The sequence below is a fragment of the Ictalurus furcatus genome, chromosome 27 (genome assembly GCF_023375685.1).
Source record: "Ictalurus furcatus strain D&B chromosome 27, Billie_1.0, whole genome shotgun sequence".
NCBI classification, from domain to species: Eukaryota; Metazoa; Chordata; class Actinopteri; order Siluriformes; family Ictaluridae; genus Ictalurus; species Ictalurus furcatus.
The window spans coordinates 8,000,636-8,017,523 of record NC_071281.1 but is presented as its reverse complement, the minus strand read 5'-3'; the positions used below and the strand labels follow the sequence as shown (position 1 = coordinate 8,017,523).

Below are 16,888 nucleotides of genomic sequence, written 5' to 3'. Positions count from 1 at the left end.
CGAGTTTGTCCATTTGGAGAGAAAGGCTCTCATTGTGGTCCTTTGGAGTCCCTGAGCTTTTGAAATAGCTTTGTAACCCTTCCCAGACATATATTTCAATCACCTTCTTCCTCATCATTTCTGGAATTTCTTTCAATTTTGGCATAGTGTGTTACTGGGTAAGACCTTTTAACCAACTTCATGCTGTTGAAAAAGTTCTATTTAAGTGATGATTTGATTGAACAGGGTTTTTAGCAATCAGGCCTGGTTGTGTCTAGTCCAGCTGAACCCTATTTTGAATGCAGTTTCGCAGATTTGGGGAATTGGTAACTACAGGGGCAAATACATTTTCACACAGGCCAGGTTGGTACTGGATAACTTTTTTGCTTCAATAAATAACATTATTTTTTATTAAAAAAAAAACATTTTTCATTGTGTTTACTCAGGTTGCCTTTGTTTTATCTTAGACTTTGTTTTAATTTCTGAAACAATTTGTAAGAGATATACACAAAAACAGCAGAAATCAGGAACAAATACTTTTGCACAGCACTGCAGTTTACATTGTTTGGTGAAGATATGGCACTTGACCAATCTAAAGCAATGACCACACTTGGTTACTGTTGTTATGTAGGTCAAGCTGCTGATAAAAAGGAGCTGAAGGCTGAAGTCAGAGTTAAGCTGACCCCAAGAAAGCAAATATATCATTTTAGAGTTCAGAAAAGGTTTCAGGTAGAATCCGCCAGCAAAATAAAACACTTCTACAACTTCTACAACTTCTACAACTTGTCTAGGATCTTGGACAGCTTGTACGAAGCAGATAGAGGTTACCACTGTCGGTAGCTGACAGTCTCAAAACTGTTTTAAAACACACACAAAATTAAGTAAACATTCAGAATACATTTTGCTTCATCTAGGTTTAATTAAAATTGCTTTTGTGGCCATGTAGTGTGTTCAGATTGTGCTTCACAACATACCTCAGGAAGGAGAGGGCATCTAAAGTTAATCTACATCCTCTGATGAGTCAAACCCTTCCACCCAGGTGGTTGAGTAATAAACGATAACTTTAGAGAGACCATGTGATATCAGAAAGTGTTAACCAGGTAATGTTTATAAGACATTAAGACATTTTTTAGATAGAAGAAATGGCAAACAGGTATGAAGTTAGGGCTACAGTACCTTAATTTCCTACTACAATATCTCTATCCATCCATCTTATATACCGCTTATCCTTCAGGATCACAGGGAACCTGAAGCCTATCCCAGGGAGCATCGGGCACAAGGCGGGGTACACCCTAGACAGGGTGCCAATCCATGCAATATCGCTATCATGTTTTTAATTTAGAGATCATTCAGTACACCAGAGTCAGCATTAAGCTGATGAATGTCTGGATATTAAACTGTAGCCCATAGACATTAATGTTTACTGGGTTTCAGTACTGTCTAGTTGACATGGTGTTCATTAGCGATACTGTCTTCTTGTATAAGGATAAAGCCAGTAGTTTTTTTTAGAAGGATATGGATGATTAGGCCATTTGATTAACTCACTATGGGGGCACAGGGGCTTAGTGGTAAACACATTTGCCTCGCACCTCCGGGCTTGTGGGTTTTAATCTCGCCTTTGCCCTGTGTGCGCAGAGTTTGCATGTTCTCCCCGTGCTTCCTCAGAGTACTCCAGTTTCTTCCCCGGTCCATAGACATGCATTTCCAAATTCTCCACAATGTGTGTGAATGTATGCGATTGTGCCCCATCCAGGGTGTCCCCCACCTTGTGCCCAGAGTTCCCTGGGATAGGCTCCCCCATGACCCTGTGTAGGATAAGCGGTATGGAAAATGGATGGGTGGATTAACTCACTACCAAACTGACTGGTGTTGTACAGCTAGAATACCCGGATGAGAGGGCAGTCTCTGATTTGTCCCGACAACTTTGGGGCCCAGAAAATGCACACAGGTGCAGATCACGGTTGACAGTGTACGAGTACATAAGCAGCTATCCTGATGCTTTGTAATACTGTTTCTTGCATCAGGTATTATGTAAAATCATACGATCATACTTGTAAGAAAACCGTTTAAAGCGGGATTTGATGGCAGCATACGTCACCACGTTGCTAGGTTACCGACATACACATAACATAACATGCACATAACTTTCTCTAACATCACCAGTCTACTTGTATGAGGAGAGATAGAATTATCGTTTAGGAAAATATAGCGAATACTATTTTAATAAACCAGGGATGGAAATATTTTAAGTAAAAAAATAATTACAAATATCTTAGGAACTGCTTCCTCTCTCCTTGTTTTCCGCCGCTCTTTTTTACAGACCGGCTGACGCATTGGATTATGGGAAATGTAGGACAATGACTTATACATCATGTATGCTGTTTTCAAAAATCAGCCACATGTAGCTACCTCAGAAGACAACATTCTGTCCAAACATTTAATACGGACATGACTCGATGCTTTCTTGCATTCTAGCACACACATGGCAGGTAGCATGTTACATTTCGGACGCACCCGAAGTCCATTCATTCCCCGCATTAGCAACTGATTTCCGGAAACCAGCTTTAACATGGCCCCGCCTCCGAACTCTTTCATCCAATCGACAAGTAGCTCATTTGCTTAAACCCCGCCTTCACGCCTGTCTCTCTAGCGCGAGACCAGCACGCTCGCGCACTCCCATCTCTCCCTGTGTAATTTTTGTAAACATGGCTGCGATATTGGCTTCTGAACCCCAGCGCTCCCAAACATAAACTATTCATTCAGCAGCAACGGGAGGACGGAGCAGTAAGATGAAGTAACGGAATGATGCTGCATTGGGTCGTTTTTAAAAGACAAGAAGAATAAGAAGACGAAGATGACCACCGACTGATATTTACCTTAAACAGCGACTGAGCTGAACGGCAGAAAGTTTTCTCTGTGTGAAGTTTGACAGCCACTTGGCTTGCTAGAGAGCAAACTTAGCCTAGCTAGCAAACTATTCAAGCTAGTCTGACGTTAGACTAGATGTTTATTCACATTTGGAGATATTTAGATGAATAGCGAGACCTTTGGATGAAATTTCGAGTCAGTTGTGTTAATATAAGTTTTAAGGAGAGAACTAGCTATACCAGCTCGGTACTGAACACGGGTCTGTACAGGGACATCACCACTGTGGGTTTCCTTTTGGGCTTTTTTTTTGTTATTTAAATGAGCGAATGAATGAATAATGTTACTCCTTTATCCTGAGAGGATGGATTTGGTGTAATACCGTTACATCATTATCCCCAAGTAGGAACTTAGAAAGGAAATGCAATGGTGCTGCTACAATCCTTCATAATCATCCATCCAACAAGTCCGTCTTGCTAAAAATACATCAGCTGCTCTGCTTTGGATATCAACAGCTCTGTGTGTCGGAAACATGTTTTCTCCAAAATCTCCGAAGCCGACATTTACTTCATATCTTTCCCCACTTCAGGTGAGAAGAAAAAAACAACACTTTATTACAGGTCTTTAGACCTTTAGTATGGTGTCGTTGGTGGTGCAGCTTACAGTATTTATGAACAATTATTGATCAACAAACTGCGTTGCATATAAAGGTACCAAACTCTTGTGGTAACACCAACATGTTTTCTACCTTTTAGCATGTCTCTTTCACCTGGAAATGTGAATTATAGTATACTTTTAAAAATGATTTATGATCTATAATTGCTCTTTAAGAACCACTGATGTACCTTTTTTTTAAAAAAGTACAGCACATGCACTTTTCCAGGTAAAAAGAAAAGAAAAATGTATAGTGTATATACATGTGTGTGTGTGTGTGTGTGTGTGTGTGTGTGTGTGTATATATATAGTGTAGTATAGATATGTGTGTATATATAGTATATGTACATATTAAAGGTACAAATGAAGTACCCTTGATGTACCACTGCAGCGACACGGAAAAGTACAGGTCGGTACCTTTTAATTGTCAGGGCGTGGCTGCTAAAACTGTTAGGTTTTTAATGGCACGTCTCCTAATAATCGTTTTATGTTGTTTTAATGCATGTCACAGACTGATGCGAAGAAATATCTCCCTGTCTCCACCAAGAAACTCGAGGCCAGACTCTTACCAGGTCAGTTCTTTAACTCTGTGTGTGCTGTATTATTTCGAACTGGATCTCAGTGTGTTGTTTTTTTTTTTCTTCTTCTTTAAACGGATGACGTTTGATATGCGACTGGAGTCTTGATTTTTTTTCATAATGAAAGTGATGTCATTTCAAGTTTCGTTATAACAAATAATTGATCCCGAGGTTAATTTATTCAGAATAAGCGTAATTCCACATGTTTTACTTAATTCCTGATCAAGTTTTTTTTTGTGTGCATACGTGTCCACTTCTTCTGACCCCCGGACTGTACATGCAGTGCTGTCCCTCTCTATGTAAATTCAGTTCCTTCGCCTTTCCTGCTTGGTTTTTTTCTTCGTTACTGCAGCCGACTGTGTATAGTGTGCTTAATTTGTTTAACAAAAGGGTTCCTGTCAATGTGAGACAGGCTTGTTTGTTGCTCATTGCAGCATTGCTCCACCCCGTGAGTGTTTGGAGTACATGTGAGCAGGAGAAAGAGACGTCAGACGTCATAAATGATTAATTGAATAAGACATACGCAAACATACTTCCTGCATGCTTCCTGTGTATGGAACGGCATCGTATCTGGCCAGTTTCCTACGTGTGCGGTCTGTGAATTTAAAAAAAAAAAAATTCTTGGTCATAGATCGAGAGCGTCTGATCTGCCACGGTGTGTTATGTTTGAGGCAGGGTTTGGGTTGTACTGTTTAGAGAAGGTCTGAGCTGCACTGTCTCCCAGTGGAAGGAGATTTAGGGCTGTGTTTTGTCTGGTGCATGACTGTGAACAGGGCAGGTGGGAAGTCATCTTGGTGTGCACCCCATCTTCTGTAATCAGTAAATCTGTAGTTATACACCTACTATTACTTCTGCTTCTTTTGATATTGTCTTAAGGAAGTGGGTTTGTTGTTTTTTTGAGAGGCTGTGAGCTAAGTATCGCAAAATGCTTGCTCAGTTATCCTCCATGTTCATACATGACAATGCAGTTTGTCAGTAATTTAAAAGGGTAACAAGCATAAAGTGTTAATGCTCCTAATTGATTTAATTAGGGGTGTGTATTGATTCCTTCAGGGATTATCCATTGTGCCTCTTTGTACCTGATTGAAATGATTTAGAGGCGTTGCGGTGCTATAAGATGTAACTGATTGATTGTTATTCGTTATTTTGTAAACAGCTTACAGTATAAAAACCTTTTTCTGATGAGTGGTAGACCATACGGGCTTATCTGAGATTGGCAGGTACAGAGGCTACACCTCCTTCACTGGGACTGAGCGGTTTATAAGCCAGGGTAGAGAACTCGCGTTTACTACACTAGGACTGGCGGGTAGAGAACTCGCGTCTACTTCGCTAGGACTGATGGGTTTAGGAGTCCCGACATCCTTCACTGGGAATGATGGGTAGAGGAGCCACGCCTCCTTCACTGGGACTGTCAGGTAGAGAAGCCACGCCTCCTTCACTGAGGCTAACAGACCCAAATGCCACTCCTCCTTTCCTGTGACTGACAGGCACCGAGGCCATGCCTTTCATTTGTAGCACAGAGAAGCAAAGAGAAGACATGAGAGAAACTCGGGGAAATGAAGCAGCCATATCATAAACATTGAGACTGGTCAAGTGAAGATTTGTATACTGATCTCTTAAAAAGGGTGTCATATTATCACTTTAAATCTTTCATAAATTTGACCTTTTAAGTATTAAGACTGGTTTCGGATGTGTCACCTCACCCTTTCCAGCATGTCCTTGAAACATGATCTGAATAAATTCAGTCTCTGTGATGCTGTGGAAATGAATAAACGACTGCCACCGGCAGCGTCAGACTCTTGTTTTCCTGGAAGTTTCAGCTTGGCACTTGAACAAGCTGGTTACAGAACAGTCGCTCATGAAACATTAGTCTGCTCTGAAAGCTCCGTGCTTTTAGGCGTACACTCCTTATAATTAAACAACACAGCTTGGATCTTCCCTGTTTCCAAAATAGACACAGGCCACATATTTTTTGCTTGTGTGGTTAAAACGTAAACACATGGATCCCACCTAAATACTTTTACCACACTTCTGGTGACTGTAATGGCGGCCTCCCCTCACCGGTTATAGTAGTGGTGGTGTTATTATTATATCAGCCATGGTTTGCAATATAGTGTTTAAAATACCTCTGCTGTTGATCTCTGCTGTAAGATGCTGTTATTGGTGTGAGAGCAGAAGGACAGTTTTAGTAATAGCCTGTAACTCGGAGATGTTAAATTTATTGAAGTTCAAAGAACAACACATTGTCTCTGCTATAAACAATGCTCTCTACTCATTTTTAATGATGCATGAATTAATTCCTCTCTGGTCTTCACAGGAATTTGGTCTATATGGAGTAGCAGGTGTCCACATACAGAACAGCAGCTGGTTTTTGAATACCGAACTTGCAATGCCCATCTATGGTCACGTTTTCTAGCCTTAATCTAGCTTCCTTGTAGAGATTTGTCTTTCATTGATCACATTTACGTTTGCCTTGGCTGCCTCGGATGGCACATGCAAGTCATTCCACCAGTCCAGAGACTGAACAGCGGTGGACTGATGGGTGAATGGATATTTCAGGTCTGTTAATCCTAGATTAGCTATCACGGGTCCATTTTCAAGTTAGAATAACTGCATATGCCGTCTTAATATAAGTGAACCAAGAAATAGGAGTGTAAATGTTGAAGGTTCAGAGATCTAACGGAGTAATACTGACCATAATTACACACCCAGAGGCTCTTTATTATAGCTAGTAAGACAGATGGATTTATAAAACACAACAGAGGCTAACGCAGCCATGTTTTCAGGTACAGAAAGTTGAATTGTGTCCATGTGTTCTGTTTGTACAATTCTCACAGAAGTGTTATTTGAAGTTTTGAATCCTTGATGACCGTTACCCCCAAACGCATTGGATTGCATGTGAGTTCAAGTCTGTACTATTTGCATTATAGTGACGCAGAAGGCGTCCTGTTTTACCCCTTCATTAAATGTGTGAAATTTGTATCTAAAAGGTGAGAAAGGTTACAGCTATTTCAGCGTTTCAGTTTCTTCCATGACAGTGTGCAGTCTTAAAGTGTCACGAAGTGTCATTGTGTCATCTTTCTAAAATCTGCTTCTCTGTTCTAGCTTTCCTGTAAAGGCAACTGAGCTATCCTCTTTAATAATCAATTCATTTGACCGTGTCTTATCGGTCATATGTGACCATTTTATAAGAAACCGTTTCTTTTTTTTTTTTTTTTTTTTTTTTAGCCACTTATTTGCTTTATTTATGTTTCCTGTAAATTATAACAGTCACATTTACGCTTCCTCTTAATATTATTTAATTCTGCAACAGGGTCATGATCCCACTTCCCCATACTCTACCAGCCTTCAGTGTTGTTTCAGTAACCACATATTGCTAAGGAAATAACACTATATATATGTAACATCTGTATCTTTTTTCCCCTCTAACAAATGCTTCCCAGTACTATAGGCATCACTCCATCAACACCATGACGGCAAAGACATTTCTGAGAATACAAAGCCTAGCACTACACCTTTTCTGTCATGGTCTGATTATAAGATGTGTATGTGCATTTTCTGTTTACTTTTAGAAGGTGCTTTACCGTGTAAGTTTTTCATTTGTCCAATGTTGTTCTCAGCGTATACCATCCATCCATCAGAACTACCTTAAATGTGATGTTAAATCAACCCCTTTTTTTTTTTGCAATCAAAAACAGTTACTGTGTATATATCACTAGCTACAGTGGTATTCTTTTGTCCAGCATGGGTCTCCAGTAAGCAGATTGAAGGCAGAGTGTAGGTTATTACTCTTTACCTTATAACAACCGTGCATACATGACTAATAAAGCATTCACCCTGACTTTTGAGGAATGGTGTGGGAGGTAGACACTTGGAGAAAAGAGCACCCTAAACCTTTTTTCAGTCGTCTGTTTGGGGGAGATTCCATGTACAGCAGAAATTCTCACTTTTCATATAAAATATATATATATGTATGTGTGTATGTGTGTGTGTATAGGAAAAGTGAGAATATATGTTTTCCCTACCATAGAAAGGCTAAGCTGCAGCGCCTAAGTGTTTTAGAGGAGCACCTTAAGCCAAATGAAAGTAAAAAGGCATTTAGGTGACATCAGAATAAAGGAAAAATCAACCTTGAGAGTTCAATGTTGAGGGGTAGCTTGATCTCAAATGGAAAGGTATAGTGCCCTCCACTAATATTGGCACCCTTGGTAAATATGAGCAAAGAAGGCTGTGAAAAATGGTCTTTTTTGTTTAACCTTTTAATCTTTTTGTTAAAAAAATAAGCAAAAATACTCTGCTCTCATGGATATCAAGCAATTACAAACAAGACACAGGTTTATACAAAAAAAACCAAAAAAAAAACGGCATGGCATGCATAATACAGCGTTTTTAGTCATTTTCTCAGATCCGTGTGAACGGGAATCGTTTCGACAACGTTGTCGTCTGTATGCGAAGGAAAATCTTTTCCATTTTTAGTGCATCGGTGTTGTGTAAACATACCCTTTGTCACTTCCTTAACATGAGATATGCTGCGTGAAGGGAATGAGAAAACCCTACCTGTTAGACTACATTCTAATAGCATGTAGTTCAAGATGTTTTCACTTTATGTAACACTTTTGAACAGCATGCACCTTGAACATAAAAGGCACAGCAGGACTCATTCTTCAGGGAATTACACTCTAGTTCTGTTTCTCTTCCCATATCAACACCGAGCACGCGGACACGCATTTTCTTAATGCATGTTGCTGTCATGACTGACTTTTCATGATCCTTTCCACAGGCTTGCAGAGAATAGGTTGCGTTACTGTGATGTCAGTAACGGATCTGTAACCGGTAGTGGCTGATGCTGAGCTATCAGTATTGAAAATCAGACATTTGTAGTATATGCTGATCCAAGCACTTGTCTCACCATCCACATGCTAGGGTATTATCAAAGAATGCGAATATTTTATTACAGATATGATCAAAATACTAATTCCATGTATACATGACCACTTTCCAGTGAACTTTTCACCGACCACCAGCTTCACACTTTGCGTCAGTAGAAAGCCATTTTTAAACCACTGAGTCATTGTTGTAGTAGTGTTACACTTGAAGTATTTTTGATAACATGACCAAGAGGCCTTATCAGACACACTTGTGAGATGTTAAGTTGAATGCACTGTAATGCTACCATTGCTACTGCCACATCAGCAGACTAGGGCTACTAATTAATACAGCGGGAGGCCAGGCTGCTGATTAGGCAACATCCCCACCCCCTACACACACTCAAAAGTCTGAGAGCAAGCAATGCCTATAAACAAGCAAACCAACATGTGGTACTGTCAGCTGAAAAGGAAACTCTGAGGGGGTGCGTGGGTATTCAGTGGAACCAGACGAGAGAACGCAGGGTGTCTTTGAAGTTACATGAAGTGGTATAAATAAATAAGCAATATGAGTAAATATCATTGCAATAAATGCTTCCATAATAATTATTGGTTTATTATCTAAGTAAAAGGAATGTGTTCTGTTGCTTAACATTAAATATTAAAAATGACATCTGCAGGTGGATTAATGGCAGCAGGAAGTGGTCAATCTAACTGATTTCAGCTACTGCGAAGGCTAGACCAATCTTGAACTATGTTATATTTGAATGAAGTTATAAGACTGGCCTGTTCTCTAATTGCTTTGCTTGCCCCAACCATTGAGAAGACTGCATCTAGGTTATAATAATGTTGAATTAAAAAAAAAAAAAACATGTATTTGTAAAAACTTACCAAAAAAGTAAGAAAACTGCTTCAAAAAATAATGTAAGGTCTGGACTGACTACAGGTTTACTCATAAACATTATTTTAATTTTGAAGAAAGGAAGGCAAGGCCATTTTTTTTCAAACTCTTGCCCGTTTTTAGAATAAGTAAATAAATAAATAACCAATTATATGAGACACCAATACCAAATAACTGATTATCTTCACCATTAGAAACTACAAACTACCTACGGTGACTACATAGTGTCGATGTGATGTAACATTAATGTATATGTATAAGCAGGGTTAGGGTTAATGTAATGCTTTACTTTAATACTATAATCTAATTACTTTTTCTGATAACACAGTAATGTAATGCATTACAATTAAAATGTATGTATTACAGTTACTGATGTCAATAAAATTACGTTACTTGCATTACAAATTTATTGTTAAGAAAACAATATTAAGTAAAATTAATTTTTTTAATAAATCACGTTTTGCCCCGAAGATTGTTTCTTTATCCCCAAATAATTCTCCACTTGGAGCGGTTTCTCACTACGTAACTGAACGTCAGTAAAAGAAGACCGCCTTTAATGTTATATCTTCCGTGAACGGAAGCGAGACCAATCAGACGGGGATTACGGGAAAATACGTGGAAACGCCCGTGTCTTATTGGCTGACAGTCTCTCAATTCTGCCGAACGCTAACTCGGTCAGTGTGAGGAAAAATGGATATACGCCGATATATGAAAACTGAAACACTAACATGCTCTGATGCTGAGCAGGAAAACAGGGTGTGTAAATGTCTATATGAGTTCCGGTTTACGTGAACATGATATGACGATTCATGTCAGAGCATAAGGAAAAATAATGTACTCTGCATGGCTCTGTAGCAGCTAAACCCATACACTGATAGCTAAGTCGTGTCTCGCCTTGGTTAGAGACACCAAACTAGCGTAATTAGAAAAGTTTTATGTTTGATCGGTCTGATAGTCCTACAAACAGTGACAACACCCGAGACTAGTTTTATGATCAAGCCAACTTTTTCTGATCATGTCATACATTGACCTGCGCTACAGTTACTGAAAGAACTCTGCGTTTCACTTTGTAGTGTATTTTTGTAGATTAGATAGATTTTGAAAGTAATGTGAAAGTAAAGTGATTAGTAATCTGATTACCTTTTACATGCAGTAATCAGTAATGTAATCAGATTACAATTTTAAAGTAGTAATTAGTAATCTGTAGTGGATTACTTTTTTGAGTAACTTACACAACACTGTGTATAAGGAAAGATGGGAGATTCTGGCTGGTAAAATAAAGATGTCAATAATGAGCCACTGTAATACAAAATAGAAAACCCAGCCATCAGAAATAAAATGGGTATTTGAAAACCAATTAGACAGGTTAACGGACAGATTAAAAAAAAAAAAATGTTGATATTTTGAACAAAGTCAAATTATAAAGGTGATCTGTAAAGCTTTGCAGCTGTGAAATGTCCTTGGAGATAACTCAAGGTATGGCAATAAATTGTTTAAATGAATTTGGACCATTCCTACCAGGCCTTTTGTCATGAAACTGTACAATGTAGGGGCAACTGGCATGGTGTAAAAATGAAAATACAAGTAAAACAGAATTGCAGTGATTTTTATGGTCATGACAATATGTCCTAATATACTGTATAATGAAAAACTAGCACTGACACAGGACTACACAAGCAGTAATAAATACAGGCAGTAATAAATACATAAACGCACATGTCCAGTGTTGAATTATGTCCTGGACTGCAGTACCCTTTTCTAAAGAGTCCCAGCTGGCATTGTAGGTCTGGGCTCTGTGGGCCTCTGCTGCTAACAAACACTCTTCTTCTCCTTAAAACTGAAGTACTTACAGCTGTGGTAACCACACCCTCACACTATTTCTGTTTATGCCCCCCCCCCCCCCCTTCATTCCCCAAAACAGAAAGACAGAAACACAAGTTCTTCTTTCCTTTGGATCTGATGCGGACTTCTTAGAAAGGAAGTGAATGTGTTCCCAGAAACTGTCAGAGAGACATAGCTTCAGTTTCTTGTGATTTGCTGGGATTTGCAAATTGAAGATATTTTTACAAAGTAGTTGAGCAAACAGATGCAAGTGTTTGGACACAGCTGGAGATGTCTTGGGGTCAACTACACGTTCTTCTGTAATGCTTGCTCAGTTTAAAATAAATCAGTCTAATAAACATGGGATTATTCAAAGAATAGATCCTTTCACGTGTTTGAGGCGTGCGCATGCTTCGTCACAGGCCGTCTCCACCTGCAAGATTCCACTCTATTACTGCTATTAGTAGTATTTCTCTTTTTTTGAACATTTTAAACTTTAGTGTGTGGACCCAAAGCATTTACTACGATGGGCTCATTGATAGTTTTTCATTGATAATTTTAGAATGCATTGCCTTCCATTGCTAGTTGCTCTACATCTGGCTGATGGCTAGGTGAGCTGTCTGTGGGGTCTTATTGGGTTTCTTGGTACTCATTAGTGACCTATTGTGTGTCTCAATGAATGAATATTAATCAGTGCTCATAGTATCATGCCCAATACAGGAAGTAAAACTCTTCCAATTATGAACGTTACTTTGAAATACCTGAAAATATAAATTAATAAGTGAGGAGCTCAGGAAAGCTGTCTGTTCTCTATGCTGCCATCTTCATGCCCCACAGACCCACTAGATCTTTAAAGCCCTACGAAGACCTGGCTGCACCTGTCTTTGATGAACACTGCTTCCTTTGAAGTTTGTGTAAAAATGAAGAGCTTATTCGTCTTAGTAGAGTATAACCTACGTGCAGTAAAGTTTTATGGGAGTATTTAGCTGGATCTACACAACAGATAAACATACAAATATAAAAAAAAAAGTTATGTTGGACCTCATTTCTCTGGGGAAAGTGCACAGATGTTTGTCCCAGGTGCCAGTGCTGATTTGCACGAACTCTTCCACAATGCTCCATGATCCAAACTGCTGGATCAGATTCAGCTCAGTGACTCACTGGCTTCCATTGTGCTGTAATACCTCCTCAGTTCAGAGTTATGGATGTCCCAGAGGGACGAGCCCTGTGGCAAAACACATTACAACATTTTTAAAGCGCATCTATTATGGGTTTGAAACGTGCCTAATTTTGTTTTAAAGGTCTCATACAATAGATTTACATGCATCCAAGGTCACAAACACTTTAATGTGCTGATAATTTAAATTGCAGCATTACCTTTTTCCCCCCAGTGTCACAAACGACTCGTTAAAGGATTCGTTCTAAACTCCTCCTTTCAGAGAGCATACTCTGCTTTGACTGGTCAGATGTCCCAGTCTGTCGTGATTGGTCTACCGCTTTCAGAGTGTTTCAGAAAGGAAACGCTCACTACTATAACGAGTTTCAGCTCCGTCTGTTCACGAGCAACTGATGAAGACCAGAGACGGGGTTTTTTGTTACAAACCTACGTAGGTTAGTACAGGAAGTAAGTCTGGAATCACTAACGACTCATTTCAGCTGTTCAGAATCGGTTCCTTCTTTTAGGAGTCAATAACTCCGTTTGTCATGCGCTTTGATTTTTTTTTTTTTAACTTTGTAGATTATTTACATTCACAAACGGCTACATAACACACTACATGAAAGGTAATGTTTGAAAAACCATAATAGGTGCACTTTAATAACACTTTATGTTTATAATGAGATGTATAGTTAGATTACTGTCTTTTGCTAGGCTTATGCTCAGATGCTGTGTCCATGATTCACAGAGATATATTTTGTACACTTTTCTGGCCACAAGCTACAGAATCTTGAGTATTGTAATCTGATTTGGTTTTTGGTGCTTCCGTGTATGCGCACTTCCAGTGGGAAGCCACTTAATTTAGTCTGAATTAGTTTGAGTTTTGTTTGAAATGGTTGGTGGTGATTAAACATATTTTGCCGTTTAGAGTGTCATTCAAACCATGGGCATGTTTATCGACAGAATGGACCAGACTCTAGGTCTATCTTGCAGGACTAGTATTTTGCGAACCAAGCTCCAACAAAATATTAAAGCCATGTTATGAAAAAGAAGCTCAAAACTGTTTTATTTAACATTTACAAAGAATTTCACAAGGATTCATTAGTTACTCATTAGTTACTCCTTGCTGTAAAAGTGTATCAGTGTGTGCTTTATTGCAGCACTGACATCATATTAAATGTATATGTGTATATTTGGTGCAGCGCTCATTGCTGCATGGAAAAGAGTACAAGAGAGCCACTTCCCTTGATTTACTGATCCATACTGAGGTGTTCCAGCATGTGCATGCAAAATCAGTTGTAATTTGAATTAACAGCTGGCAGTCAATGCAGGTAGCAAGCACTGGCATGTATGTCTCCCCCTCAACCAAATTTTACCACGTACCAACTTTAGCAATGTGCAAATCTGCCAGGTAGTGTGCTTGATTCTCAGAAATGGAGCGAAAGGCTCTCCGATGATGGATTAAGAAAATACTAGGGACAGATTGACAGAGTCGCTGCTGATAACAGCATAGTGAGGTCAAACTCTACCTCTGTCTTTTTCTGTCTCAGTTTCTGTCCTAGCCTGGGGTATTTCCATTGCAGCGGTAGATTCCTGACTCAGGGGTGGAACAGCAGGCTCATTAACTCTGCCCTCTAAGCCCAGGAATGCACATATATCACCTGTCAGTGGGAGAAAGCGGATAGTTTGCACTTCACCTAAGGAGCCTGAACAAGACACGGGTCATAAGGGACGCACAGACTTCTGTCTAATCCATATTTAATGGCAGACAATATTTTGCTTCCACTGTGTTGGATTAGGATATGAAATGATTAAAATATACACTTTATACAAGACTCGAGACATCACTAACTTGACCTAAATCCATTCTCGTCATAGTATGGACCCTTATCTTTGTCTTTTTAGCTCTGTCTTTGCCATCTCTGCTTGACAAGCATTCTTGTATCTCATATGTATCTCATATCTGGTATTTTCCTTGCTCCCGTCACCCAGTGCAATTTCTCAGCTACATAACAAGTCATTCATGTGCCTGTATTTGAGCAGGGAAAACAGTAAGGTAGTACCTGAGGGGGAAACTGGAAAATCAGGATTGAGAGAGGCTTCTATACTGTTATCGGTCATCTAAAATGTTTTTCAACATTTATATAGCCTAAAGATTATAAAAGTCCTTTCCTGCTGATCTCTCCGATGTTTTTATGGTCTGCTCCCGCTCATTTTTTCATATGACTTTAAACTCTTGGATGCTCTTCTGATTCATGCCGATGTTCCTTCTCCACAGGGGAGATCGTGGTAAACGAGGCAAACTTTGTGCGGAAGTGCATTGGGGCAGACAGCAGTCAAGATGACCTGTGGGGAAAACTCATCTGCACCAACTTCAAGGTGTCCTTCGTTACCCATGATTCCTTGCCACAACAGGTAAGCAAGAAATCAGTTGGTCGAGTTGTCCATATGTAGTTATATGTAATCATACTAATACTGGGTAGGACCCTCATTTGCCTCTCAGGACAGTCTCTGTTCTTCATAGTGTGGATACCACAAGGTATTAGAAATATTCCTGTGAGAGTCTGGCCCATAATTGCTGCAGATTTGTCTAGTCTTATGCTAGAAGCAGAAATTAGAAGATGAGTAGATTGTAGCTTTGAAGGGATGCACATGGTCAGCAACAATACTCAGATAGACTGTATTATTCAGTTGTTTGATTGGTGTTAAGGGGCCCAAAGTATGCCAAGAAACTTTCCCCACACCATTATACCACCTCCACCAGCCTGAACTGATGACACAAGATAGGTTGGGTCCATGGATTCATGCCATTGATGCCTTCTGACACTAATCTTGATTTCTGCTGCGACATGCCGATGGTAATCAAGAGTAGTCCATCCACTTCAAGGTTCGACGTGTTGTGCATTCTGAGATGCTTTTCCGCTCACCACAGTTGTAAAGAGTGGTTACCAAATCTTTCTGTCTGCTAGAACCACTCTAATCATTCTCTTCTGTCCTCTCTCATCAACAAGATGTTTCCATCCTCAAACTCTAGAGACTGCTCTGCTTTAAAATCAAAGGAGATTCGTAGTTTCTCAAATACTCATAACAGCCTGTTTGATACCAACAACCATGCCACGGTCAAAGTCACTAATGATTGATGTGAATAATAACTGAAGCTCTTGACCATTTGACTAATGCGCCATATGCTTCAATGGGTTTTATTTATTTAAATAAGTCTGTGCTACAATCAGGACCTATTTATGCATTTAGGACCGCATTGGGGTGTGTTTAAGTCTAGTCCAGTGCAGACATATTATGTGGTGTGTAGTCTAGGTAGTGTTCTTGCTAGCATGGTGCCAATGCTACAATGTATTTTCGAGTGCTTATTTGGTGTGATTCTCTCTGACCACAGGAACATGTGTATTACCCACAACACACTGCAAGTGCATGTCAGATTTAATACTCTTACTATTCCATGTACACTCTCTATCTCTCTCTCTCTCTCTCTCTCTCTCTCTCTCTCTCTCTCTCTCTCTCTCTCTCAGGCTCCTAACTAAGCATTTGTTTCTTGATAACTGACAAATAGTCTTTTAGTGAGCTACTAGGTAGACTATGTATTACATTCTAGATTCTTCTTTGTGGCAGAGTAACTATTTTCAGTGTTACCAATCTCATTAGTTCATGTTTTCTCGAATACCATGATGTGTGAATTAAATATTACAAGCTCTCGGGTTAATCAGCATAATCGGGCTATTATCAAAGTCTTAATGAGCTTGCACTGAAACTCACCGTCTTAGCTGTAGACCCGTAATAACGCAGTGTTTATTAACAACGGTGAAACTTTGGTGCTGAGCCCAGGTATATTTTATTCCATTAAAACACATTTTATTTGTTATACTGTTAAAGGGAAACTAAGCACTTTGTTTACAATTTGGCTGTGAATGGAGCTCGGGATCATGGAGAAAGGAGATAGAGATCTGATCGCAAGTGGACAACCAAGATGGATAACCACTTGTGACCGCATTTAATCAGTAGCCGGGTTGCCAAATGTGCTGAAAGCCACTTCATATCACTTCAAAACCAAAAT

The 16,888-nt window shown here is 39.5% G+C and overlaps 1 protein-coding gene and 1 long non-coding RNA gene across 2 annotated transcripts in view; one reads left to right on the top strand and one right to left on the bottom strand.

Annotated features, from left to right (window-relative positions):
* Positions 1 to 394: 394 nt before the first annotated feature.
* Positions 395 to 1,059, bottom strand: LOC128602670 (uncharacterized). The gene is made up of 2 exons (XR_008384870.1): positions 954 to 1,059; positions 395 to 834 (listed from the first exon to the last, which is right to left on the bottom strand). It is a non-coding gene; the product is annotated as an uncharacterized LOC128602670 (long non-coding RNA).
* A 1,258-nt stretch (positions 1,060 to 2,317) lies between these two features.
* mtmr10 (myotubularin related protein 10) overlaps positions 2,318 to 16,888 on the top strand; it is a 36,439-nt gene continuing 21,868 nt past the window's right edge. Inside the window, exons 1-3 of the mRNA XM_053616591.1 lie at positions 2,318 to 3,433; positions 4,010 to 4,070; positions 15,098 to 15,234. Of these exons, the coding sequence (XP_053472566.1) occupies positions 3,377 to 3,433; positions 4,010 to 4,070; positions 15,098 to 15,234 (255 nt within the window). The 5' untranslated portion in view covers positions 2,318 to 3,376. The remainder of the gene's footprint in view (positions 3,434 to 4,009; positions 4,071 to 15,097; positions 15,235 to 16,888) is intronic.